At 44.4% G+C, this 27,931-nt stretch overlaps 1 protein-coding gene across 2 annotated transcripts; it reads left to right on the top strand.

The window, feature by feature from the left end:
• The first annotated feature begins 200 nt into the window (after window positions 1-200).
• Window positions 201-26,076, top strand: pxnb (paxillin b). 2 transcript variants are annotated; one of them, XM_080004580.1, is made up of 14 exons: window positions 201-319; window positions 11,250-11,458; window positions 12,783-12,868; window positions 12,981-13,120; window positions 18,703-18,886; window positions 19,141-19,261; window positions 19,447-20,721; window positions 21,303-21,569; window positions 21,703-22,116; window positions 22,326-22,487; window positions 22,709-22,882; window positions 23,027-23,108; window positions 23,371-23,519; window positions 23,731-26,076. In XM_080004580.1, exons 1-14 carry the CDS (start codon window positions 307-309, stop codon window positions 23,995-23,997), a joined length of 3,543 nt encoding a protein of 1,180 aa, XP_079860706.1. In that variant the 5' UTR covers window positions 201-306; the 3' UTR covers window positions 23,998-26,076. The 2 variants fall into 2 exon arrangements, with proteins under 2 accessions (XP_079860706.1, XP_079860707.1); XM_080004581.1 differs by lacking the exons at window positions 19,447-20,721; window positions 21,303-21,569; window positions 21,703-22,116.
• Window positions 26,077-27,931: the final 1,855 nt, after the last annotated feature.

The raw sequence follows: 27,931 nt of genomic DNA, 5'->3' as shown, positions 1-27,931 counted from the left end.
GGCCGCTAGGGGCCGCTAGGGGCCGCTAGGGGCCGCTAGGGGCCGCTAGGGGCCGCTAGGGGCCGCTAGGGGCCGCTAGGGGCCGCTAGGGGCCGCTAGGGGCCGCTCTCTGTTGTCTTTCCAGTCGGACCGCGCGTGCTCGTGAAGGCACACATCACAGCGCGGTCACGAGGGCTGCCCGTGAGTAAGTTGCGGGGCAGCGAAGAAGTTTAGTGAGAAAAATACGGACTTTTAAAATACAAAATAATAATAATAATAACAACAACAACAACACAACTCCTCACAGCCCGAAACCAGTCCCTCACCATGGACGACTTAGGTAAGTAGTGGACCCTTTCCCCCCCTTTTCTTTTCTTTTTTATCCTTTCTATCGGGAGGCAGGGTGGAGAAACGAGCGTTAGCCTTCCTACGCAACCTTGTGGAGCGACTTTAAATGGACACAACCTCCCGCAGTCCGCCCCGCTCCGCTCCGCTCCCCTTCACGGGCGGCGCGACGCATCCACACACGTTCGTCAACGTTATCCGAGCTGAGGGACGACATTAAGCCGTGGACGTTGCGCTGACATTTTCGGCTCAGCGTCCCGTTTAACGTCCCCTCCCCATCTTTTGACCGCAGGCTACTCGTTCCAACGTTGAAGTGCGAGGTCTAAAGGCCCGACCGCCGCGGACACGGCTCCCAGCTCCCCGTCCCCCACTTCTGTCTTGACCGGTGAAGTCAGGCCAAACATCTCCCGGTGGCGGAGCTCACTTCCACCATTCCTGCCGTTAAAGCCACGACGAGCTGCAGAGGCCGTAGTCGTGATCGGGGCAGCACATTAAAGCAGGACACATTAAAGGGAGCCTTCAGGATTTGGGGGAAAATCTGATTTGGGGTCTCATCTCACCCTTGATATTCCACGCGTCCTGCAAAGGGCAGGGTTGTGGTGAATTGGAACTCCACTTGCAGATGAACTTGCCATGGCGTACAAATGCCTTCTGTCGTATGCCCCGCCTGCTCACAGCAGAGGTTAAAATAATAATAATAATAAATGCTTTTGTCTCCCTCAGAGTGCCGCCGTGTTTGGGAACGGCAACGTTTTTATTCTTTACTTGTCTTGAAGACGCCGTTCGAATAACTCAGGCTTTAAAAATGCTCGAACGTCCAGCTCCCTGATTTTGCGGGAGCTAGGCTAGTTGATTCCATCTGCAGTCATTCATTGGGCTAACGCGGTTAGCACGCAGCCCGTTGCGGTCTCCGTACTGGACACACACAAAAACACACACACACACACACACACACACACACACACACACACACACAGAAGGATGGGATTGGTATCAACCTTGTTGTTTGAATGTGGGCAAGATGGACCAAAAGCCAATCTCCCCCAAAAAACTGGAGTGTCCCTTTAAGGGCCGGGGAGGCAGGAAATGGGAATATCTAATTTGGAGCTCAGTGGGAGTCTCATGTCATAAAATCCCAGTGAAAACACTAGACAAGATAAGACGAGACTCAGAGGTCTGAGTTCCCACCTGGTTTTGACGCATTAACTTTAAAATAACAAATGTTTGTTAAGTGTTAGAAAATATGTTGTTTTTTTTTACCTGCCGGCCATTATATGTCAGCTGGTTCTCCTTAACTATGTGTTATTTTTTGGTGGAAGGGGCCAATAATAATTGAATACATTTTGTCCTGGTCATTGTTGTTAGTTGTACTTAACTTGGATTGTGGTCTGAAACTATCCTGTTGTTGCTGAAGCGGGATATGAATGCTGAGCCTCTACTTTGGTCGAAAATAATTTTTATATTAATGTATAAGTATTGGCCTAAATAATTTTTAGTGTTTAATTTCAAATTTAAGCTGCTGTGTAACTATCTGGCTGTCAGAAAAAATATCTTCTTGGGGCACATTTTCACTGTTCATGCTATTTTTGAGAACATTATAACTGTTGTTTTCGTATGTGTGGTTTCTGACAGGTCCTATATAGCTTATCCCAGTGTTTTATTTTTTATTTATTTTATTTTTTTTACATCAGTTGTTTGGTTTGCTTTGTTAATAGGTGTAAATTAAATGAATCTGCTTACTGATGGCAGGAATGCTCCCTCTGGATGTTACAGGTGTCTCAAAATAGAGAGGGTACTTAAATGGGTTGTTGAGAATTGTTTAAGTGGAGAGACGAGGAGCCGCATTTGAGTTTGTGCCGCTCTAAGAATCCTGCCGGGGCATATTAGATGCTGTAGCTGCCACAGGCCAGTGAAAGGACTGATTGTCAGTGTGGATGGAGCCTGCAGCCCTGCTTAAACAGAAAGAACAGCAGGCTGAGAGGCGGGTGAGGCTGCTGTGGAATGTCTAACATCACTGTGTGTCAGGGTCCAAGGCCAAATGCTCACTGGGCTATGGCTTGTCTCTAGCGACCCCTTACAGCTCTCAGCTCTTGGGTCTGGTGCACCTAGCGCAAAATGTAATATAATGTTGTTGTTGTTGAACTGCTTGGATCACAAAGATAGGAGGAATAAAGTTTTAGAAAAACAAGTTATAGTTGAGTTCTAAGCCGTACCAAGCTGTGATATTTCTAAACTCCCTGGTAATCAGTGTTGTGTAACACATTCTGGTCATGTGCAAAATAAGCAAGTAAAAAAAAAACAACCCAAAAGTTCAAATATTGTTAGGCCTGGGCCTTCTCCTTCCTTCCAGTAAACCTCTAGACTAGCCCCTCCCGGTCATGGGCTCAGTAATGACTGGGAAGCCTGCATGGAGCTGTTTTGGAAACCTGATCAACCTCTTTTTGAGGTGTGGGCTTTATTGATCCTCCCACATCTCTCTCTATTTAGGAAAAAGGGAATTCCCTTGGAGCAGAATTCTGAGCAACTACCTCGGCCCGCTTCTTGAGTTTAATTTTTTCCAGAGGTTCTGTCCAGAAAGAGCAGATGGTAGCAGCCAGGCCTGGGCTCATCATCAGATGTGGCCCTTAACCACACGTGACACAGTTTTAGTTGGCCCTGGCTCCGCTGCCTTGTTTGATGTTGGCGGGGTGTGAAGCAACCGCCAGCTTCTCTGTGTGAATTCCTCAGGATCTTGTGAGATTTCAGAGCGACTCTGTGACCCCAGTGGGCTATGGAGGGCTGCTCCATGTCTGCTGGTTAACACTGTAGAAAATGGATTATGGATGCACACAGAAGCTGGACTAAGTGAGATTACTGCCCCATTAGATTAGCTCAGACTCCAAGACAGTTTGTGTAATTTTAGATCAATGGCAAAGGAAACTCTAGGGACAGTTGGAATTTTGTAGCCTGTATTGGTATCAGCAAGGTTCAGCTTAAATGCAGGTGTCAGTTTTCTAGAACAACACATTTTACAATAGTAAAATATTTGCTTTGCATGCAGAAGGAGAGACTGAATTGACCTGCGAACAGGCCAAAGTGTTTTGGTTGACTGTGGGCTTAATAAACAGAAAAGCAAATAAAAATCCCTTTTATAGACATGCACTAATACACTATTCATTTTTCATATTGGAAACTCCTCTTAACTATGGCCATATTCAGTCAGAGAAAAGACAGTGGCTGAAATGGGGAGGGGGTGTCTTAAATGTGCAACACCCTTTTCACAGCATACCAAAAGACCTTAGAAAGTCTTTAGTGAGCTCTGTGTCTCAGGATGTTGGCAGGGCAGGGTTAGTGTTACCAGACCAGCGTATCATCACACCTCAAGAGCTGCATGCCCCGCCATTCCAGTGTGTTACAGCAGGCCTCCTTAGCTGCTAGGTCGAAGGGAGGGGCCAACTGTAAATCAGCCTTGTTGCCGGGGCTCCACACCCATCCTGTTCTGGGTCTGGGGAAGAGAGCCGCATGGCTGACCTCATCGCTTAGGAACAGACCCTGCCCCACATCCTGAGGAAACGGAGGAGAAAACAATGAGCAGAATCGGTGCTGGAGGCCAGCCGAACGCAGTGGGAGGTGGGGGGAGGGACATCGCTGCTTGTGGTCCTGCTATTAAAACAGTTGTTTTTGAAATGGCTAAAAGCCACGTCACATTCTGTTCACTTGCAGAGCCCTTGACTTTCTCTCCACTGTAGTGTTCAGTGCTGATTATTTCACTGACAGGTCAGGGAAACTAAACAGGAATCGTCATCCCCTCTGGATTCCTCTCGCATTAGTCAAACGGGGACACTCCAGGGCATGTTCAAAGAGCTGACTGTGGACTCCTATTTCTGAGCAGCAAAGCATTTTTTAGCCAAAGTTCACCAGCCTCTCTTAATAGCATCCTTGCAAATTATGCCATGGACACACTACACGACTTTGAAAGTTGTCAGATCGCTGTACTGTTCACACTACACAACTTTCTGTCTTGTGATCGGAAATCTCAAGATCGTTGTGGTTTCACACTACATGACTGATCAACAACAGGGCGTCAGACGTTCCAAGATCTTTTACCAGGAAGAGTCCCAGACTAGTCTGTCGGGTCTCCAAACTAAGTTTTGTCACGAAAAACACGCGCGAGAAGTGACGCAATACCATGATTATATATTTTTTATTGATCACTGTAAAAAAAAAAAAAAATAAAAGTAGAATTTAAATAACAAATATGTTAAAAGCCTAGATAAGAAATGTAAAATACGTATGTTGTGTGTTTCTGGCTTCTGCTCCATGCACTCCGGTCTCTCCGTCTCACCTTCTCGACTCCCCGAATCCTCCTCTCACTCGCATGTTCGCTCTCATTGGCTGTAGCCCGCTGCATCACTCCCAACTCGATTCCTGCACAACCAGACATTAAACCTGCGAGCGGCGAATCGGCGATCAGTCGGATTGCATTGTGAGCAGTTCACACCACACGCTCGTCGCTCGAGGGAGCTATGATTTTCCTCTCATCTGGGGCTTTGCTCTGCGATCTCAAAAAACCTGTCGGCGAGCGGAAAATCATGCCGGAATCACGTAGTCTGAAGTCGGCATAAGATTTCTAGAATACAAGTGAAACTTGGTAGACGACTAGTCATTGTGATTGCCGGAGTAGACTAGAATTTACAGCCGTGGCCAAAATTGCCCAGGGTCTGGCCTGTTTCTGTTGGCAAATCTATAATGTAGCTGTCCGTGTGAAGGATGTTACCACTTGACTGTCACTTTATAGAAAAGAAACTAGATGGCCGTTCTTTACTCACCATCCTACCTAATTAGCATCTCTTCTGTCAAAATGGACAACTCACTGGTATACCCTTTTACACACACACGTGTGTGTGTGTGTGTGTGTGTGTGTGTGTGTGTGTGTGTGTGTGTGTGTGTGTGTGTGTGTGTGTGTGTGTGTGTGTGTGTGTGTGTGTGTGTGTGTGTGTGTGTGTGTGTGTGTGTGTGTGTGTGTGTGCGCGCACTCAGTTGTCATACTGTAAGCTGATTATTCTCTAGACTTTCCCCTTGTCATCTGATTTAGTACTCTGTGTGGAAGTGGTTATATTTTGGTCCAGCGTGCTCTCAAGGGGAGTGTCATCTTTCGCATGTAGGACTGCCTGGCGTGGTATTTATAGGTATGTTTATTTGGAAGCTATTTCCCCGAGACACTTCACTTCTGTCTTTCTGCCTTCATGCTTTAACACCTCTTGTATCCTTCTCGACAAGCATTTCTCTATTTGGTGCAGTAGGTTCAAGGAGTGTCTCGCACTGAGCATTTTCATTCATCTCTTTGATCCTCTGACTTCTTCATTCATTTCTCTCACTTCCCCTCACTTGCTTTCTTGTTTGTGTCACTAGCATCTCACCCTCAATATATGTCCCTCACCCCCGCACTCTCTTGTTTGATATAAATATCACGTTGGGTTGGCCTGACTGGGTAGGGTTACGGCCGGGCCAAAGCCAGCTCTGCTCTTTGCTCCTGGGAGATAAACAGGTGAGCGGTGAACTTCGGTGGCCAGTGCCTCATCCCACATGTTAATAGAAAGGATTAGACCATCCTGCTTGTATTTCTGTGTGTATTGTGGCCTGCAACGTTTGGTCTCTGGGAACTGGGCAGTTAAAAACATTAAATATAAACATATACATATAAATAACATCTCCCTTATGCTGGAATTCAAGGCATGCTGCACTTTGTGGAATGGCTCCTATAATTGTCCACACATTATGTTTCATTCTACAAACTGACAGATGGTGGGGTTTTTTTTAGTGTGAATTCCTCTCAACCTTTCTACCTGGTATCCTCTGATAGTGTGCCTCTGTTCATTCCTCATGAAATATTTTCTCTCTTAGTAGGTTTGCCAGTTTCCTGTCAGTGTTGGCCTTTGTGTTAGCACAGCCCATCTCATGACCATCCTTCTCCCATGCCACTCTCTCATGTCCCTGGCTGGTTGCTTTCATTCTCAGAGGCGGACATAAGAATGTCTGGAATTCCCCATGCACCTTCCCGTCCATCAGATAAAGACTGTGGCAATGTCTGGATAAGGGGTGGGGGGATACACAGGCAAGTATGTACACGTACCCAATGCCTGTAACAATGTGAAAAGCATCTGCATTCATTGGCTTTTCTTGAACTCCACAAACATTATTAATGGCACAAATTAGTCCTCCGTTAGTGTTGGAGCACCACATTGTTTGTCTGTCGGAGAGCAACAGTAGTGTGAAGTAGCAGCCTATAATCCTAGTTGTATTGCTTTGGTGCAAAAAAACAACAACCCTTATTTACCCCCAGCTCTGGAATGGAAAAGATAATTCTGTTCCTTGGCTTACATTGCATGTTTGCATTGTTAGTGCTTTTAATTCTCCATGATTCAAACTGGACTCAGACCACTGCCCACTTGTCCATCCTTACACCAGGCTGAATGCTGCCCTCTCCAGGCAAACAAAATGGAAGAAGAAAATTCAGGCATATCTTTCTAGGGTGGGAGGAAACCAGAGCACCCAAGGAAGCGAAACTCCATGCAGAAAGATTATGTTCTAACCCAATACCTTCTTGCTGTGAGGCAAAAGTGCTGACGACTATGCCACCATGCCCCCATTTTATTTTATTTTACTTTATTGAAAGAAGTAGGCCACAATATTCCACCAGCATCAATTCAACCCTTAATAGCATGTAGTACACTAATTGATAAGTTATAGGGAAGGTAGTGGTTGTATGTGTATCAATAAAGGCCTAGGTGGCTAATTTGCCGCTGAAACAACCACCATCTTGCTACGGTTTCTGACTGGTATGGCAAGGCTATAGGACAAGATTACAAATGTTGCTGTATAATAATAATTACTGTACATATAAAAAAAAAAAAAATTATACACATATTTTACATTTTCCCCCATAACCATCCACCTCTGAGCCCTTGCTATAGACGACATGTTGTGCACCCATATGCGGCACAAAACTGTGGCATTTTGGCAAGACATATGATAAGATTATTTTGACCAGTGCTGAATGAACACCTGGCCAAGATGGCTGACATTTCTGACATTTCAGTGCATTGCGGCATCTAGGATTCTACATCTATGTGTGTACCCCCATGTCAGACATGTAATGGGACATGTAGACACATCACACCAAAACAATGGTATATAACTCAGAATATCTATTTTTCAAGTCTGTGACACTTAAGCTGCTTTCACACATGCACTCCGGACAATGTTCGGACCTGATTATCTGGACATTGTCCAGAGTTGCCCTTTAACACATGTAGCGAAAAACTGGAGATTGTCCCTGTCAGACGCTTTTACACAACCTGGAAATAATCTGTTTGGTTTTGACGGGGTGGAGCCTGGGTAGAGCGTTCAGGAAGCAGGACATGACATAATGACGCTGCAGTTTTACAGCACACAAGATGGTGGACGAGGCTACAGACCTATCAGTAGCTGGGCTTTTTTTGCATTGATACTCCATGTATTTGGACGCAATATAAAAGAGAGAGTGGGAAGGAATAATACAGGATGCAGAAAGGAGTGCACAGCAGCTACGCTCTGTGCGTAGACGTCATCAACACGTGACACGCCCACTTGCTCACTGTGAATGATCCGGAAAATCACCTGCTCTGTTCACACATAGTGCTCAATCAGACATTACCCAGACTTAATACTAGAGTGCTGGCTGGGTAAAGTCTGGGTAATGTCCGGGTCAAATAATTCGGACATTTGCGTTGACGCATACACCGGGTAATAATTTCAGGTTTAAAGTACAAGTATGAAAGCAGCTTTATTCTCCAATGCTACATGAGACTAGATTACATAATAAAGATAACGTAATTATTGATTTGCATTCGTTTTGATGCGTCATTGCCAGCTACTTCCCTTTCAAATACTACTTACTAAGAACTCTCCCTATACTCGAAGGTTGGAATACAGGCTCACTGCAGTAACTAATAACATGATGACAAATCTGGTATTGACGGGAGGCCCCTGTAGATGTCTTGTTCAGAAGTGTGTACGCCTGTGCCACAGATGTAGTATCAGCGGGAGGGGGCTTTAAAAGACACAGGGACAGATTCTCCGAAACTTCTGGAAGCAAAATGGCCTGCCTCACTGCCAGAAGTGACTTATTTTTCAGCAATACACCATGAGAATTAAAATACATGGATCGGAAAGGCATCATACTGTACAAAATCAAAATTGTGCAATTGGTGGTTATATTTATAAACAAAACAGCCTGACATTTTTTTCTTTGTCAATGCTTTATCTCATGGGTGACTTTAGTGAACTTAAGTAAGAACTTGTTTAGTACGTCTGCACCAGGTGCAGATTATTTTGAGCTGTTCGTGATATTTCAGCACATTTGGACAGACCTAGTCTACTCCCTGAGCTTACAGCTTTAAATAGGCTTGGGCTCCCATGTGCATGAGTAAAACATTTTGCTATGGGAGTGTATTCCCCGTGGTCTGTTAGAATGTCTAGATAATGGATTAGGTCATGATGTTGTGGTTGTAAAATATATATATATATATATATATATATATATATATATATAATTTTTTTTTTTTTTTTTTTTTTTTTTTTTTTACTTAAATCATAATACCACAGACTTCTAATACAGGATACTAAGTTGATTAGAATTGTACATACATGTGTTTTTTTCCAATAAGTGCGATTGCAATAAATTAAGATCAATTATCAAATAAAGGTCCCCTTGGTCACAAGGCCATGAAAGCCACTTGAGTGCTGATAAAGGGATATGTCGAAAGCACTGCACAGCAAGTATAGATCTGTTTGGATGTTAGTGAGGGTAAATTTTCAGTAATTAGTCTGTAACTACTCTGTCAAACAATGCTTGTCTTTAAACCACGCCCCTGAAATACTGACAGAGTATCATTGCTCCCTGTCCAGTCTAAACCCTATGTGCAGCGCTCCCCACTTGGTACACACACTAGCACACATACACCCTGTGACGCTTGGGTGCTGGAAAGTGGATGCAACCACGTCAGGTTGAGTATCGAAGATATTTTCTTTTTTCGTGTAATATACCAGTGCATGCCCATTCAAAATTTAAGTCTTGCTAAAACATTTTAATGGCACAGTTTAACAAAGTGTCAGGACAACTTTGCAAGAAAGAAGAAGCACCAAATGTGAAAATGTAGGATATTAGACCTTCAGGAGGATCAGTCGAGTCCAGGTTTGTTCTGTCAATGATTCAGTTTATGCAACTGTAAGTCCTTTATCTCGTCAGCACCTCTTGTAAACAACATTGCTGAAAATGCGGCGCTTCTTCTTCGTCTCTTCATCTTCAGTAAGAATGTGAACCCTGCTTGATCTGCCAACCCCGCTGGCCGCCACTCTTTGTGACTCGCAGAGCCCTTAAGCCCCGCCCCACTGCTGCATAGAGCTGGGCGGTCGTGTTTATTAATATTACACGTGTCGCGTGTCCAAATTGCATCAAATTTGACACTGCATGTCCTTGGGTCCCCAGCAAAACACCCGCCAAGTGTGAAGTAGATCGGTTGTCAAGATAATCAAAGGACATACAGACAGCCATACAGACAGCGATTCTGTCCCTTATACTTAGATTAGATTTGTTTGTGTTTTGAATCAACTTGGAAAATCTGGATGCTGGATATCCTTGGTTTAAAAGTGTCAAGGTGTTGTAAAAGTGATCAAGTTTATAAGTGTTGATGCGAGCATAGAAACGAGTCTTTGCACTGCCTTGGTATTTGAGATATTGAATTTATTTTCTTGAATAACTGATTGTGAATTTTAACAAAGATTCTTCTTTTCAGTCAGCTATGGAGAGTGTAAGATGTCTACAATTTAATTAAGCTCTAATTCTGGCAAATTTTCCTGTTCGATTCTACTTCAACATGCCATCTCAATCAAGATACGAAAGTGGCCTCTTATTGATGATTGGTGTCCAGTTAATTTCACTTCCAGTTAAGAGCCACTTTCAGTATTACCAGGATCGATTTTAGAATACATTTAGTTTTGTTAACTGTTGAAATCTGCCCAGTGCGGTTTTGTTTAGTTTGTCAGGCAGCTTGTGTTCATTTTCCACCGTTATCTTGGGCCTTATTTAAATGTTCTGTTCGAAAGCACTTCTTTTAAAAGAATCTTCAAACATTTCCTTGAAACAGACTGGAACAGTTCCATGGGTACTACAGTGTAACAGTATGCAGACTATCTGTACAGTCTATTCTGGACTAGCTGAGGATGGATGGATTGTGTGATGTAAGAGTCTATTTTGTTCTTGTGTTCTAGTGTCCACTTAACAGGGTTACACTGTATCCCCTCAACCATGGACGGCACTGACACATATGGAGCATGTGTCTGTGCCTGCTTTCAGACTGTCTGTTTCTCTTCATTCATGTTGGTCTGTCTTGCAAGATTCACACTTATTCCCTGAAAGAGTAGAATAGCCTCCATGGAGGTGAAAGTAAACTAGAATTGTAAATGGATAGCTACTCATTGACAGCTTTGGTTGCATTTATAGAAAAAGATTGATTGGAAAAGAGAGTTGGAATTACACAGTGCATGATAACCAGACTTGACGGGTTTAGAAATGACAGTGGATACAGACAGACAGAGCTATGACCCTGACCATTTTTGGTGTGAGGAAGGCTGACTGACAGGTTGGAATGAGAGGCTGTCTCTCACACACAGGCATTGTCAGTTAAAAGCCTCACACCACATTCATACGTCACCAACGAACACCCAATAACTCCAGCAAAGAATTTATTGGTCAGACTGGACTGGGCTTGCTGGTCATAAATGTAAAAAAGAAAATGGCACACACTGTGGTGTGTTTGTTAAAATGGCAATATGCATTTGAAGGAATTGGTTAGTGCTCCCTGCCACCATCTGAAATGTTTTAACTGTACAACCTTCTCTTTCAGATGCGTTGTTGGCGGACCTGGAATCCACCACCTCCCACATCTCAAAGCGACCTGTGTTCTTGCCCGACGAGACCCCCTACTCGATCCCTACCGGAGGACATTCGTACCAGGATGTGTCAGCCCCGCCCCCCGTGCCCCCACCTCCATCAGCCGAGGCTCTGAATGGCTCCCTGATAGACTCTCGTGACTCCCATCACTCCTCTCAGCAGGTAATGCCAGACCGCTCAGCTGCCACACCATAGTTGGTTACATTTAACTGTAAAGCGTCTGCTGTGACTGTTTCATTCAGAAAGATATGTTCTTCTATAATTGTGTCAGGATTGTTCCAGCCGTCAAGACAAACAGACTTTGTTTGTAATGGTGTCTCAGTGGGCAACTGTGACTGATGGGCCGATATCAATCCTGGTAATCAATATCGGTCTGAAGGCCGGTTCAAATATTGGGTATATCCCTAATATAAAAAGGGCCATATTAAATAAAAGTGACTTGACTTTCTGCTATATGGCACTTGGAAGCACGCTAGATGTCCATAATAGTAAAAAAAAGTGATTATATGTCAATCATCGTATTGTAATATCCCCAAACTAGTGCTTTAAGCCTATTTCTTTTTAGTAATGGTGTAACAGAACGTAGTTGATCCATGATCTGTACAGATCAATCCCCCCCCCCCAACAGTTCGGCACGCATGTGAACTGCGGATTAATTGCAAAATGTAAACATAAAAGTGAAAGAGTTTTACTGCCGCTGTTACTTTTTAAAGTAATAATTCCCTAAATCTCAATGCAGAGTTTCAGTGAAAAGAAGATAGACAAGACAGATGCGTGCTGTGTTTTACTCTAAAGCAATGATTGGATTACGGTACGTCTCGCTATGTTGCTGCTACTTTAAGACATGTCGTGAATGAGCTGTGGATACAGCCAATGTCGCTGCTATGTGTCTGTGCATCCGCCATATTGGAGTGGTCAAGATCCGCTAGTAATACATTCAATGTGTATTGAGAGATGCAGACTTCTCTACAAAATCGACTGTAACTCGCTTAATTATGAACCGATTATCATGAAATTTGGTTTGTTATAAATGTCAGAAATTGAACATGATACTGGTTACTTATTGGAATTAAATTCAGTTACTGGGAGTGGTATCATGTGTGCCTCATATTGCACTTTAATATAACAATTGAGTATTGAATATTTTATGTGTTTTAAGGTTTTATTTAAACATTGGACATCTTGTATGTTGTTTTTGTTCAAGACCAAGGGCAAAAGTTCCTTGCATTACATTTTTTCAGAGTAAATGGAAAGCTAAGTTATATTTGTCTCCCTTATTTTTTTTTAATTTGCTGATCCGAAAAATGATCTGATCCGTGACTCAAAACCGTGATACAATCCGAACCATGAGTTTTGTGATCTGTTGCACTCCTACTTTTCAGCAAAGGTAACAAATCCCATCAATGCCTAAAGATTAGGACCAAGAATCGGCATTGGCAGTGAAACTGTTATTGGTACATCCTCAGTGACAGAGTTTCCTCTGCAGTCCTTAGGTTCAGCGAAGAAGAGCTCATGGTCAAGGGACAGTAGCAGTCCTCCGTCGTCTCACATTGAAGAGGACCACGTCTACAGGTCATCTGCAATATGCCTCTCCTATACTCATGGATGAGTCAGTCACTATATATCTTATTGTTTTAATTCCACATAAAGGCAGGTTTCTGACAGGTGACTGTTTCCCCCTCAGTTTTCCAAACAAACAGAAGTCCTCTGACTCGTCTGCAGCAGCCATGACCTCTGCTCTTGGCAGTAACCTGTCAGAGTTGGACAGACTACTGCTGGAACTCAACGCCGTACAACAAAGCTCTCCCTCATTCCCCACTACAGGTGCACACAGGGCTTACTGTCTTACTGTTGGCATGCAGAATTACGAGAATTAGTGGATTCATAATTCAAGTTATTATTATGTCAGTGTATTCAGACATTGATTTATTTGTAGCAGCCCGCCAGACTATCTACACCGCCACATATTGATTTTCTGTTTTTTTTTACTATTTAAAATAGGTAAAATCTTATTCCATTGTAGAGATATGCACAGCGCATGAGTCCCTCCTTGATCTCGCTCTCTCTCCGTGTACCAGTGTTACATGGTGTTTGGGCGCACACCGCCCCCACTGTCGTTATTTTTTTTAGTTGTTTTTTTTTAGAAATAAGACCTTAATAAAAACATTTCGTTAATTTTTGCATATCAGCGCCGACATTCATCAAATGAAAAAAAAAAAATTTGAACTTCTAATATACTAAGCGTGTTATCAATACAAAAGTGAAAGTGTCTGCTTGTGAGCGCAGCAGTCACAGAACAGTCTGCTTATCACAGGAGGAGAGGAGAGACTGCTGTAGGAGACCTTATATCAGGTATAGATCGGGACCTCTCTCCCAAAAATAATAATAAAAAAAAAATAGCCCCAGATCTATTCATCTGCCCTCGAAAATAATATGATATCGTTGTTCAAAAATGCAAATATGATTTGGGTCCTTTGTGTCCTCTGTGGGAGTGATTGGAGTGCAATTTGTGCCAGTCTCCCCCTCCATGTATAATGGAGACATTGGAGGGGGAGCGATCAAGTATCCGGTTCCTTTTTATGAAGAAAATAAAAACTTTGTCTTTATTTTAGATCGTTAGTAAATCCTTATTGAACAAAACCAAATTTATTTAGCGAATGCAAAGTCCCTAAGCCAGGCAGTTGCCTCCTAGTCTGCTGTATGGAGGGTGACTTATCCTCCTTTTAGTTTTTGAAGAGGGCAAACTTCTATGATATGTTCCATGGTTTGCTCCTCTCCACAAGCACACAGTGAAGTGGGGCTACTGCCCCATTTGTGAAGGCTGGCCAAGCAGGGGCCATGTCCAGTCCTGAAGCGATTGAGCGTGGACCATTGTCTCCTTGGGAGGTTGGTGCCAGAGACCTGTTGATTGGGGTCTGCCACCAGATGTTTGTTTGGGACCTCCTTGGACTCCCATTCTGTTTTCCAAGCCAGTTGGATGGTGAAGTCAGCTGGTGGGATGTTCTTCCAAATTGGTCGTCTAGACGGAAGTCGAGCAGTGGGTGGGTTGTAGATGTCTGCATGGATTGGTAGATGGGGAGACTTTGACCTTTTGGAGCATCCTTTGAGTGGCAGCTGCTCGCCGGATATGTGGAGGGGGAATGTTTGATAGGACAGGGAGCCAGGGGAGTGGTGTTGAGCGGATAGTCCCGGTTATGGTTCTCATGGTTGTGTTGAGCTGGGTGTCCACATGGTGTGTATGGGGTGACCTGGACCAGAGGGGGGTGCAATATTCAGCTGCAGAGTATGCGAGAGCCAGTGCTGAGGTGCGCAGTGTGGAGGCTGCTGCCCCCCATTTTGCACCAGCGAGCTTGCAGAGCAGGTTGTTCCTTGACTTAACCTAAGCTGCCGTCCCTTTTAGGTGTTCCTTGAAGGATAGGGCCCTGTCAAGGGTCACTCCCAGGTAGGTTGGATTAAAGGCATGCTTCAGCTTGAGTCCGCCCAGATAGATGTTTAGTTCTCTGGCAGCTTTTGCGTTGTGGAGGTGGAATACACTGGAAACAGTTTTTGCTGGACTTGGTTTTCAGGCGCCAGGTTCTGCAGAACTGGTCCAGTTTGGCAAGGTCATCCGTGAGCACCCGTTTCAGTTCATCAAAGTCTAGTGCTTGAAATGCCAGACCGACGTCATCTGCATAGATGAATTTGCGAGATTTGGTGGAGGGTAGGTCATTTGTGTAGAGGTTGGAGTTGGAGCTAGAACTGAGCCTTGTGGGAGTCCATTTGTCTGTCTTTTCCATGTGCTCGTGTTCTGACCAAGGTGAACCCTGAACCTCCGGTTTGTCAGTAGAGTTTGTATTATTGCCGTTGCCCAGGCAGGGAGCGCCTTTGTGAGTTTGCGTAGGAGGCCTTTGTGCCAGACTGTATCATAGGCGGCTGTGAGGTCGAGGAACACAGTCCCTGTCTTCAGTCTGCTCTCGAAGCCATTTTCGATGAAGGTGGTTAAGGCCAGTACTTGTCTCCTGTGCTGTGCTCCTTGCGGAAACCTGCCTGATCCACGCAAAGAATTTCCTCTACTCCTGGAGAGATACTTTGTAGTATTAGGCGTTCCAGGATTTTGTAGGGACCGCTGAGTAGGGAGATTGGGCGGTAGCTGGCAGGTAGTTTGTGGTCTTTGCCAGGTTTAAAATGGCAATAACTTTTTCTGTCCGCCATTTCTTTGGGATCAAGTTTGTATTTATGATCTTGGTATAGAATTGTGTCAGCCAGGTTAGGGCTCGGGGGCCAAGGTGTTTCATGAACTCTGGAGAGATGTTGTCATATCCTGCTGCTTTTCCACATTTCAGGCCCTGCAGGACTTTCTCCAGTTCAGCAACCTCAAAAGGTTCAGGGTTTCTATGGTCTCTGAGCGCTTTCTTTAGCTCAGTTGTAACTGCTCTTCTGGTGGGTTTGTCTTGGGTTGCTTTTGCAATAGTCAGTAGGTGGGATGCAACTTGGTTGGGTGTGACAGATGCTCGGTTTTGGCTGGGGGGCTTCTGTGCAGCTCCTAGACGGCGGATGAGGCTCCAACATTTCCTGCTAGAGTGTGTGAAGTTCAGGTCAGCTACTGTCTCCTCCCATTTCCTTCGCCGAGCTGTATTTAGCGATTCAATGAGATGGTCTGCTGTCTCAGGGTCCCCTGATGTTTTGTAGGCTTGTAGGAGTGCAGCACTTTCTCCGTCCAGGCATGGGACGTAAAGGGGTCGGTAGCCTCGTGGGACTGCTGAGTGGACAGCTTTGTAGATGGCGCTGCAGAAGCGGTTGTATGCTTCATCTACAGTGATGGTGTGGAGTGGGATGGTAACAACACTCTGCTCCAGGATTTCACTGTATTTCTTCCAGTTGGCTTTGCGGAAGTTCCAGCGCATCTTCCTTGGGCTGTCTATGACTGGGAGGTGTAGGCCAACGTGTACAAGCAAGGGCCGGTGTTGACTGTGTGGAAAATCGTCAAGAATGAGGATCTGAGCAGGATAGGGCGTTCCATTCAAAGAGCTGACCCAGCACAGGTCAGGACAGTAGTCTTTTTTTCCACCTGGCGGAGTGGAAGAAACCAACGAAATAAAAAAAAAACACTGTGTGAAGCGGGGACACTCTCTGTCACTCTCTTCCCCCCTTTCTAAAGTCCCTTTCTCACATGGACTCCGTAACATTGCTGGATAAAAAATGTCCGGCAAAGGCAGTAAGTAGTCATTCACACATTGGCCTCCTTTACGGAGAAGTTCCGTATGGAGTCTGTTCCCACATAAGCTGTTTTCGCACCGCAGGAACTTTTTCATGGTTCTAACAACTTTTGGAGGAACCCTCCGTTTTTTTGTGTCTGCACTGCAGGAACTAGGAACGATTGTAGTTCTTAGAACACCACTTTGAGGGACTTTTTTAGCTCCTACTCCAAGGCAGGGACAAACCAGCACAAGAGGAACCTTCAGTGACGTAAGCGCACGGTGATTGGTCCAAACGAAAGTCCATGGTTCCCTGGACTGAGGACAGCCCGCCCCAGTCGAGTCGCATCCCTCTGGGTGGGGACCAGCGTACATACACGTCCACTTGGTGGTAATAAACAAATAACCAATAAAAAGATAGTGACAGTTTTTATTGTGATGTATTTACTTCATTCATTTTATTAAATTTTCCGACATTAATTGAATGAAACAAAAAAATCCCTGTGGGATGTCCCAAGTTGCCCCTGCCTTATGAAAGTTGGAACAAACTTTTAAATTACACCTTATATATCTAATATGAGTTAAGATTCAGCAGCTGGATTTCTTATTTCTTGCCTCAAATTTGTTCAAAAACAGATATTTGTGGAATATGTAACGATTTATAGACTAATACAACACAGAACTTGTGCCGAAACACATTGACTTACGTCACTTCAGCGTTCCTACTGGCGGTGCGAATGCAACCAGGAAAAAGCCCTTGACGTTTGTTAGATCTCGGGGGATCACAGTTACTAGTTCCCCTCAGGGAGTCCCCAGAACTGTTTGGTCTGAAAACGCCCATCGATGACTTACAGATTAGGGAATGCTCACGCTTGAGATGTTCAATATCACGTGAGACTAGGCAACAGAATCGGTTTTGTTTTTAGCCCAGCACTTCCTGTTTCCACCTCCTCTTCTCCCTCCCCTCCCGGACAGACTTGGTTCCCTTCGCTGACTAGGGGACAGAGCCCCTGTCATCGGATGCAATAATCCTAACCCAATGTCAAGTAATCAGTGTGATCATTTTCAACCTGTCCTACCCTCTTTTGCTTTGGAGAAGGAACTTTTACCACCCATTCTAGTACTTCTCCCTGTCAGCTCGTTCCCTCTCCAGCTCCGTGCCGGCTCCGGTGCAGCCGGCGGGCAAGTGAAGCGTTGTGCCTGATGTCCCCGCACCACACCCCTAACTCTAAAAGACACGGGTCTGAGTGGAATTTTTAAGAAGAAAAATAATAAAATTTAAGAATATAAAGACCTGTCTCTGTAGAGACCGGACATTTTTCAGTTCCTCGTCTTTTTAGCCGAGTGCCACAGTTCGACTGCAACAAATCTGATGCTTCCATTCCCACACACTTCCATTCACAGCCGTATTGACGTTTTCCTGGAAATTATATTACTTCGAGAGTGGGGAAATTTATGGGACGGCTTTTACGGAAAATTGACACCGGCTCCTGTTCCCACATGACGCCAATACGGAACATTGCCAGTAGATTTATGGCTTTCAGTGCAAGTGGGAAAGGTGCTTAAGATATGTGAATGGCACAGTTTAACAAAATGTAAATGATTCAGTCCTTAGCATGGCTGTTCAAGACACTCTTTGTGACTCAGTTGCAGAGCCCTAAAGCCCCGCCCCCCGCTCAGTTTGCTTGTTTATTCAAAGTTTATTAATATTACGCATGTCGCGTGTCCAAATTGCACCAAATTTGACACTGCACGTTCCTGAGTTCCCAGCAATACACCCGCCAACTGATGAACGGTTGTGGAAATAATCAAAGGACATACGGACAGACGTACAGAGATTACTGCCTTTGTGGTTATATAGATTAGATTAGATAAGATTAGATGATGGGAATAAATTGGTCCATAAAGTAGGGCTCTTGCAGTGTTTTACTGTGAGTACTGTTAGTCTGAGTCCCTCAAGTGATGGATGGACAGAAGGTAGAATAGGTGGATAAATTGGGCAGGTGGGTAGCCAACTATTCCATAACAACAATATAATTGTCAACTATCAGCTATGTGATAGAAAGCTGTACAGTATATGCTTAATGCGTTTACTCATGGCTACTTAGATTTCTCCCATCCATCGATACTATTGCATTACATACTATCACACAGGTTGATAACACCACAAAATAAAGTTTAGTCTGCTTATTAATGTAGAACTCTTGACAGATTGTTGAAAAATATCCACAGAGGAGACGCCTCCACCCCTACCGTCCTGTAGCATCACCCACTATGAGAATGGCAGCGCCCCTGATATCCTGGTGAGCCCTCCCCCTCAGGAGAAACCCAAGAGGAATGGAACACGGTTAGAAGAAGGCCGGCCCACTGTTGAGAGTCTGCTGGATGACCTTGAGGGTTCTGTGCCTTCACCCAGGTAAACAAACCCCAGCTACAGCAGCTGTGCTTTCATAGTTTAGAATTTAAAAACCTTTCAAGCTTGTGACACAAGTAAGAGGGCTACTGCTGGTATCTACATTGGTGGAAATATTTTGCCACTATTGCCATGCAGAGACCTATCCGAAAAGTACCTATTGTCCATTTTGAATCCTAGCTTATCGTTTAATTGCCAGTTTTTCCCTATGTCTGAAACTTTGAGGTCTTGGTATTTACATGTTTTGTGTTCCCTAGCCTCAGCAGTTCGGTTCTCCACAGTGAGTTGGATACACCCTCTCAGCAGCAAGCCAGAATTTCAGCTTCCTGTGCCACACGTGAGCTTGATGAGCTCATGGCATCTCTGTCTGACTTCAAGGTACATTTCATGGCATTGTTGAAATTCATTTTATGTGATTTTCTTTTCCTATACATATACTTAAAAATAATTGCCCTGTAGACCTTTTCTTAAATTATGTCTGTACATTCTGTCATTACTGTCGTATTTTTATAACTTCCCTTTCCTTCTGGTTTCTCCTACCCTCTTCTCTTTCTGTTTCCTAGCCTAGTTCTTTGGGCTCTGTGGTAGATCAGACAGGAGCCTTTCCTAGCTCTCCCCATTCTCCAGTCTCCTTCTCCATCCCCCCTGGAGCTTCCCCATTCCCTAGCCTGTCTCATCCAGCTACCTTCTCTCTGCCTTCTGGTCTGGAGCTGCATATAGATGAGGATGGAAGAGATAGTTGTTTGTCTATGCCAGGTCAAAACCCCTTCCCTCCTCAGAGTCCAATTTCCTCACTCTCTGCCGCCAGTGAGCCAGACTTGGACTCTGTCATAGATGTATCTGCCACGCTGCTGTCATCCCAGCTCCAGTCTCTGGTAGTCCTGTCTCACTCTGCCAGCAACAACTCCAACCTACTGAGGACTAGCCCTAGTGCTTCCAATACCACCACCCCCTCTCTGACTTCAGTCAACACAATACTGGACCACAAGTCCTCCAAGTCCTCTAGTCCCTCTGCAGAACGAATATCACCTGCCTCTCCATTTGTTAAGCCCCCCTATACGCCCGACCCCATAGCCAAGGCGTCCATCTACATTCATGACCATCATTTCAGCTTTGATCATCCCATTTCTACCACAACCCTTCCTTCTCCTTCCTCTGCCCCCAAGACTCCATCCCCTCTCCCTGGTGTTATCCCTGTATCTCCCTCTCCGAGTCTCATTCTCTCTAAAACGTCCTCTCCGTCTCCAGTCGCCTCTGGGAAGACAACTATTTCCCCTGCTTTCACAAGTTCAAGGATCCCCAGCAGAGAGCTGCTAGAGCCAGGACTAACAGCCAACAGAGCCAGTCCCAATTACCCTATGATGGAACCCACCCTAGATGAAGCTCTGGATAGTCTGCTTGCTATGAGTTTTCCAAGAAATGATACAATAGCACATATGGAGGAGCACCACAAGATGGAAGCCCTGTGTCTGAGCAGGGAATTCCATGCAGTGCACGAGGAACCAATTCTGCCCACGGACAGAAGCAGTGTGCAGCCTGATATGTTTTCCAGCACCACCACTACCACGGATGGCTCAGTGGACGGGGGCACTGATGGGCAAGGGGACCTGGAATGGGCCGATGAGGATCTTTCTATGTCCTTCCATGACGGATTTGATGGCACCATGACACCGTACACTGAGAGGCCTTACACAGATGGCAGCATGACACCACTGACTGAAGCTAGCTGGATGGATGAGTCAATGACACCTTCTTCATGTCCTGGGACCCCAGATGTTGCCCTGGATTTGCCCCTCCTGCAGCCTGCCACTATGGACAGAGTTTCAGCATCTGGACATGTATGCATCCCAACTACATGGCCTACTTTAAGTAGGAGGGGTGGGGGGGTTGCCAGCATTGTGCTTTTGCACCATCTGCTGTATAAGTCTGCCCTTTAGCTGGCTATTACACAGGAGTTTATACCTTGTTATTGAACACTGTGATTTTATAGCAGTCACATGTGGTGCACGATATCTTTGTATGACTACTACAATAATAATTGGCTGAAATATTGTTTGTCAGTTTTCAGTGTGTGGCACGTTAAGATATTCTCCTGCCCTCCATCACCTGTTGTACCAGACTGACATGATTTCTTGTAAAGGAATGAAGAGTGACCCTAGACTGTGTTCTAAAGTTGGTATGTCTTGGAGTGGGTGAGTGTAAAGGGTTTGAATTAATCTTACCGAAGCATGTTAGATGTGCATGGAGTGTGAAGCTGAGCCCACTGACCCTCACAGGAACTGCCAAAGCCTCCCACTGCATCATGGCTGCCAGCTACTAGAAATGAAAAGTCCATTTGACTGTACTGCCGACCCAGCTTCTGCTTGATTTGGATCATGGATGACACGCGTATATGCTGAGGTGCTCACTGTTCCTTCAGATAAAGGCAGTCATAAAGCGCACCAAGGAGACTCCCAATGTGCATCCCATGTACCGAGATGGCCACCCACGTAGGAAAATGGGCCCTGTCATCGTCAACAAGAGCAACTCCCAGGATCGCCTTATAGAGGAGCTGCAGGGTAAGCTAGGGATTGGCCGCTCGGAACGCAGGCGCAAACATCCGGATGACTGGCTGACCGAGGGCGTCATCGTTATGTCGAAGCCCCAGCGCTTCCGGCCCGAGGGTGTGGGGATGGAGGCAGACAAGGTTGGCTTCATTTATATAGAACTCAGATGGGAAATTTCAAATATTTATTTAGGATCAAATCACCTTCATTGTGTTCCACGCCTCTCCTCTTCTTCGTCTCTTCCTGCTTCTCTTTCTTTCCTCCTTTACTTAGATGATAATTGCCCCAGATTCGCCTGTCCCTCAGAGGAAAGTGCTCCCACCTGCTTCTCCCCCTGCCCCTCGTCAGCCCAGACAGACTGTGGAGGAACCTAGAAGGTCTTCCCCTGTAAAGCCGCCCCTGGTTCCAATGCCCCCACCTCCTCCTCCTCCCCCTCCCTCCCCTCCTCCTCCACAAGTTCCTCAAGTCCAGGAGCCCGCCCCTCCTCCACTTCGACAGACTATAAAACCGTCCACCCTGCTGGCTGCAGTTTATCATCATCCTGTCCCAAAGCCAGAGCCCCCTCCCCCTGTTGTCAAAGTCCCAACTCTGCCTCCACCAGTGGCGCCTACACCACCCATCACCCCAAAAGTTCTGGTGTCAATTGGCTGCCAAACAGAGTACGACCCCATCTTCCCTCCAATGCAGGCATGGTCTTCTGTCTCTTATCTTTTCTGATTTACATACACTTAAAACTATTCTGTCCTATTTTCTATTGAGCATTTTTTTCTAAATCTTTTTTTGGGTGATCCAAGTGTTAAATGTTATATTTTCCGTATGCTGTGCCTGGTGTGTCGTTTGGCACACATTTTTAAATGCTCTTAACCATTTTGATTGCATTGCTTAACGTTTTCCAGATTATGGCTCAAGGGAAGGGCGGGGTCCCTGGTGCTCCTCCAACACAGGTCAACAAACTGGACAACATGCTCGGTAGCTTGCAGTCTGACCTCAACAAGCTGGGTGTGCAGACGGTGGCTAAAGGAGTGTGCGGGGCCTGCTGTAAGCCTATTGTGGGGCAGGTGAGAGGCTAACACTTTTGGCCAAGAGAAAAAGATCATGGTAATAATTCAACTAGTCTATTCAGTCTCCAACTAGCGGTCAGTTTCGACAAAACACCTATTTCTGTTCCAAGAAAATTTCTTCTGTCATCTAGTCTTGTTAAGTTCCTTACTACCTTCCAAAATGTAAGCAGTTTGGCTATTAGATTGGCAACTATGCATCTGTTCTTCTGGAAATCAAGGTGGTGACTGCCATGGGACGCACATGGCACCCTGAGCACTTTGTGTGCACGCATTGTCAAGAGGAGATTGGCTCGAGGAACTTCTTTGAGAGAGACGGGCAGCCCTACTGTGAGAGAGACTACCATAACCTATTCTCCCCCCGATGTTACTACTGCAATGGACCTATACTGGATGTGAGTCAAACGTATACATTCGATCAAAATGTATTTCGTTCTAAATTCTCCCTCAATTAAAATTGTGTAGTAAGTAACAATAATAAGTAAGTAAGCAATAATTTGTAATTCAATGTTTGTAAATTTTTAATTTTGCCTTTTCAGAAAGTCGTGACAGCATTGGATAGGACATGGCATCCTGAACACTTTTTCTGTGCCCAGTGTGGATCTTTCTTTGGACCAGAGGGTTGGCTTTTTTTTTATTTATTATTTTGCATTCATACTGATCAATCTATAGAAGCTTAATTGGTGTGACCAGTTATCAATTATAAAAAAAATATATTTTTTTTTTTTATATCAATGATAAAAAAATGTAAATACTCAAACAAATGCACTATAGGTTATCATAACATACCTTTTCAAAACAAAAATGAATAATCTGATAAATTCATTAAGTGTGAAGATCTTGTAATCATCATCTTATTGCTTTTTCCATGTTCTTTTTGTAGGTTTCCATGAGAAAGATGGGAAGGCATATTGCAGGAAGGACTACTTTGATATGTTTGCGCCCAAATGTGGCGGCTGTGCCAGAGCAATTCTGGAAAACTACATCTCTGCGCTGAACAGCCTTTGGCATCCAGAGTGTTTTGTTTGCAGGGTCCGTACATTGTTTCATGCAAAACATAAATTCATACAACAAAGTGCATAGAAAAGCATTTGTTCTTGTTAAGAGTTAATAACACATGGCCTAAGTAGTATTTCAGAGTCTCCTCGCTCAGAAGCATTTCACACTGTTCTGAACGCATTCAGTGTGTCGTAGTTTCCTCTTCTCATCTCCCTTTTCCCCATTCTTCCCCTTGTGTCAGCAGGAGTGCTTCACCCCATTTGTGAATGGAAGTTTCTTTGAGCATGATGGCCAGCCCTACTGTGAAGTACACTACCATGAGCGCCGCGGCTCCCTCTGCTCCGGCTGTCAGAAACCCATCACTGGCCGCTGTATAACAGCCATGTCCAAGAAGTTCCACCCGGAGCACTTTGTCTGTGCGTTTTGCCTCAAGCAACTGAACAAAGGCACCTTCAAGGAGCAGAATGACAAGCCTTACTGCCAGGGCTGCTTCGTCAAGCTGTTCAGCTAGGGAGCTGGACGCAAAGTTTGTTTCTGGTAGCGACAAATGTGTCAGGGGTTAAAGCATCCTCATCAGAGTTAGACGTGTGAATCAGGTGATGTTTCTGTTTGTAAAAGTGTGCCTTTATTCTGACATTTTCAGCGGAAGTGTGTGAGGTTTAAGGTATGTACTGCATGTAGTTTGAGCAGTATATCGTTGTTTGTTTAAAATCATATATCTTCAAAAAGTGGACTCGAAATTTGTAAAATAATCCTTTTTTTTTATATAACGAAAGCAAACTGTCAAACCTTTTGAAAGGATATTATGGGCCATGGGGTTACGACACTTGCTCAACATGCCAAGAACCCTGTAAACATTCTTTGTTCAAGTAGAAACATGAAAATCACCAAATCTTGAGAGTTACAGATTTTCTCATACAGGCAGCAGAATGCAGGCTTCTCCCCTGTCGGAGTGTAAAGGACATTTTGATGCCTGCAATTCTCAGAGTATTGTTTTTAAAACGCATTTGTTTATATTGACTTTTTAGATACGGTATGAGCTTACTGGACACTGTAAGAACACATGAAATGCTTTGCGTGTTGAAGGTTGTTGCTCAATATATAGATAGATATGAATGAATGATACAGCCTTTTCAATGTGGTGAAGGGGAAAAGACTGTTGGAGCCTCATATTTTTCATTCTTGCTTTAGTTGCTTATAATATAACAGAATTGATCGATAGTTGTTACATTGACTGGAAATGTCTTCAGTCAGCTTTCACATTTATTTTTGTACTTGTGGAGTATATGTCAGTGTCTTTAAATCCTTTATTAAATCACTCGCAAATTCAAACTTGAATTAAAGAAGCTGTAAGAAAGCTCGGTGGTAAAGCTTTTTGGGCTCAGCGATAAGCGGTGAGGTTTTTGTTCATCAACTCCTCTAATACAGCAATAAGACGCTTACTCTGGATGCATGATTGTAGCAATTTCTGTGCTACTTGTAATGCATGTTTTGAGCCAGCATCTGGTATATTTTCACGAAAGCCTCATTTTTTTTCAGGTTACTCATTCCCAGATCATTCCTCGTTTTTTTGGCAAACGGAAAGAAAACATAATTTGAGTTAATTAAGCAATTCTTTGTGAGATGCACTGCAGCAGTAGTTAGTCACTGTCCAGGAACAGTACATGCAGAACACAGTTGAAGTGAATTGGGACATGAGCCACACCGGGATAATACTAGCTCTTGCTCTCTCTCGCTGACCTAATTCTCCATTGACAAAATTGTGAATCCTTTTTTTGTAAATATTTAATTTAACCAGACTGTTAGCAAATTACTGGTCAGTTAAAGATTGTGCTCGGCATGTACGTCTGTTTAATAACCACTCATTTAGGGAGGGAGAAGTCCTCTGGTAAGGCATAGTAAAGATACTGTACTGATACTGTTGATATATATATTTTTTCCAAGTTTGTCATTACTGTATTGAGAAGCTGATGAATTTCATTTTTTTTTAAGAGGGTGTAATAAACAAACCAATACAAGTATGTGATATCCCAATGATACTATGCAGTCATGTACTAACAAAGATCTACTTAGTATATTTTTTTTCCTCCATTTACAGGCTCTCCGTCAATTTATCAATGTCTTTTAACACTGTCGAAACCAGCAACATACTGATTACATTGATAGTCCAGGATTATCTTTATATTTTAGTCTGTGACTCCACTGAAAAACATAGGGTGTTAACAAAAAAAGCCCTTCAGTCATTGAGAAGAACTAGAGATTAAGATAACTAATTTCTCTAAGTATCTACTGTACGGTTACCAGCGTTGGCCATGTAGATTTATTACTTTGCTAACTTTGTAAAGCAATACGTATTGGGCTTTTATCTTTTTTTCAGGGAATTCCAGAGCCTTAAAACATCTTTCTATTTAAATGATCACATAACGATTGTGTGCTCAAATCATTTAGTAGAATGCTATTTAACCAAAGCCATATTTTTTTGTGAAATGATCATTCTTTTGTTCAACTGATAAAATTTCTCTTTTCAGTTAAAAGTTGTAATTAATAGTGAGATTGCTCACTTCTAGCTTGATTAAGCCAATAAATTGAGTTTTGGTACCAAAGTGTTGTTGAAGGTCTCCCATTTTGTTGTACAGCATTGTTTTGGTTTTCAATGACCAGACAGGGACAAGAAAGGGCTTTGACAAGTTGGTGCAAGCAGAGTCCAGATTGTGCTGAAATCCGTGCACTCAATGGATCAGGAGCTATCTGACTAGTGAGGAAAGGTTTGTCTCTTTTTTTGGAAATTGTTTTTTGATGAGTCACTCACTAAATAGATCTGTTCTATTTTCCAACTTTTGGTTCAGTCGATTCACTCTGTAACCAATACATTGATGAGTGAAGACTGCTGGCGAATGACGAACGACAATCAGAAGAATCTGTTGGCTGATTTCATTCTGTGCAGTTCTGAATGGACAGAATATAACTTTTTCCTTAACTTTCATTCAGGAGTCAAAGATTCCCCACTCACTGAAGGGAAATTAGAGTTAGTGTAGCTTTATAACTAGCGTTATAAATTAGAGTTAGTGTAGCTTTATAACTACAGCTCTATGAAGGAGGCGTAGCCCCTGAGGAACTACACTGCTGTTGGTATACATCCAACCCTGTGTAACAGAAATACTGAAATTCAACATGTGCACTCGCTTCAGCCAATCAGGATGGAGCAGCATAGCCCATATAAACCCCCGGAAGTCCCCCCCTTCGTCTTCTGAAACCAATTCAGAAAGACTGATGGGGTGTAACATAAAACCTGAAGGGTCTACGCCTCCTTCATAGAAGTCTAGTTACAAAGCTACAGTAACCCTTGTTCTATGTCAGGAGGCTCCGTCCCATAGAGGCTGCACTCCTATTGGTGTATCAGGGGTGGAGACCCCTGATACTATACTCCCCACTGGACCCAAACACGCCTCAAGTGCGTAACGAACGGTCCAGGGTGATGCCTGAAGCAGCCAAAGCTGACAGTGAACGTGCATGCACACACCCTGGCAATTCACCGTGCCCAATAAAGGCCAATGGTTAGCAACGTACACCACACACACTGTATGCACAGAGAGAGTGTTAGTCACTAAACACAGGCACCACGTCAGAGAATCTGAGCAGCCTGTGATACAAAGAATTCCACACTTAGAGAAGAGTGGATGCAGAGAAGGCATTTGTTGCCCAGAAAATCCGCTACCTCGATAGGAACTCCTCGAGGCGTGGAATGACTGTCCTCTGTGCCTCAAATCCCACAACGTTCCTGGTGAAGAGGTTGTGGAAGGAAACCGGGGTGCGGGCCTCGCAGAAGGACGCCCGGGTAGTAGCGGTCGAGGGAGGGCGTAGCTGGGACCATCAGTTCCGCTGTCCGCTCCTAATTATTACATTTCACTGTATATATGTATGAAAGTATGTATATGTATGTGACGAATAAACCTCTTGAATCTTAATGCATGTACGCTGCACCCACCATCAGGTCCACATCCGGTGGGCATGGGAATCTCCAGGAATGTCCCGCAGCGGAGAATAGGAGGCCGAAGAACTCTGTCCGGAGGGACCGGACCCCAGGCTTCCAGCTGGAGGAGCATGCCGGTGTGACGGAGGCCTGGTCCTCGTCGAAGCACTTGCTGCTGGGCCCGAAGACAGGTGGAGAAGGAGGCTGCGAGAAGATGTTGCCCCCATCCACGATGAGGCGTTCGCTGTCCTTCCCCTTGGTGGTGTGGGATGGTGACGGCCCCATCACTTCCGCGGTGGCCTGGCCTATCGTCTCATTCAACCACTCGTCAGCAACCGCCTCTAAGACACGCAAAAGCTTCAAAATTCAAGAGTGGGGTATTTAGAGACGTACTTTATGTGGTAGAAAATGTGAAAATCTCTAAAGCTTGTGTTAACCACAGACCTTATTTCAGCCATCTAACCAAAAACCCATT

This window comes from Zeus faber (genome assembly GCF_960531495.2).
Source record: "Zeus faber genome assembly, chromosome: 7".
Lineage (NCBI taxonomy): Eukaryota > Metazoa > Chordata > Actinopteri > Zeiformes > Zeidae > Zeus > Zeus faber.
The sequence above is the reverse complement of the archived record's forward strand: the minus strand, read 5'-3'. Positions and strand labels throughout refer to the sequence as shown.

What these genes read in the sequence shown, in the direction of transcription:
- pxnb (XM_080004580.1), top strand. An exon ending in GAAGAGGACCACGTCTACAG is followed by an intron (nt 12,869 to 12,980) that starts GTCATCTGCAAT and finishes TTTCCCCCTCAG; the next exon opens with TTTTCCAAACAAACAGAAGT. An exon ending in CCATCTTCCCTCCAATGCAG is followed by an intron (nt 22,117 to 22,325) that starts GCATGGTCTTCT and finishes AACGTTTTCCAG; the next exon opens with ATTATGGCTCAAGGGAAGGG.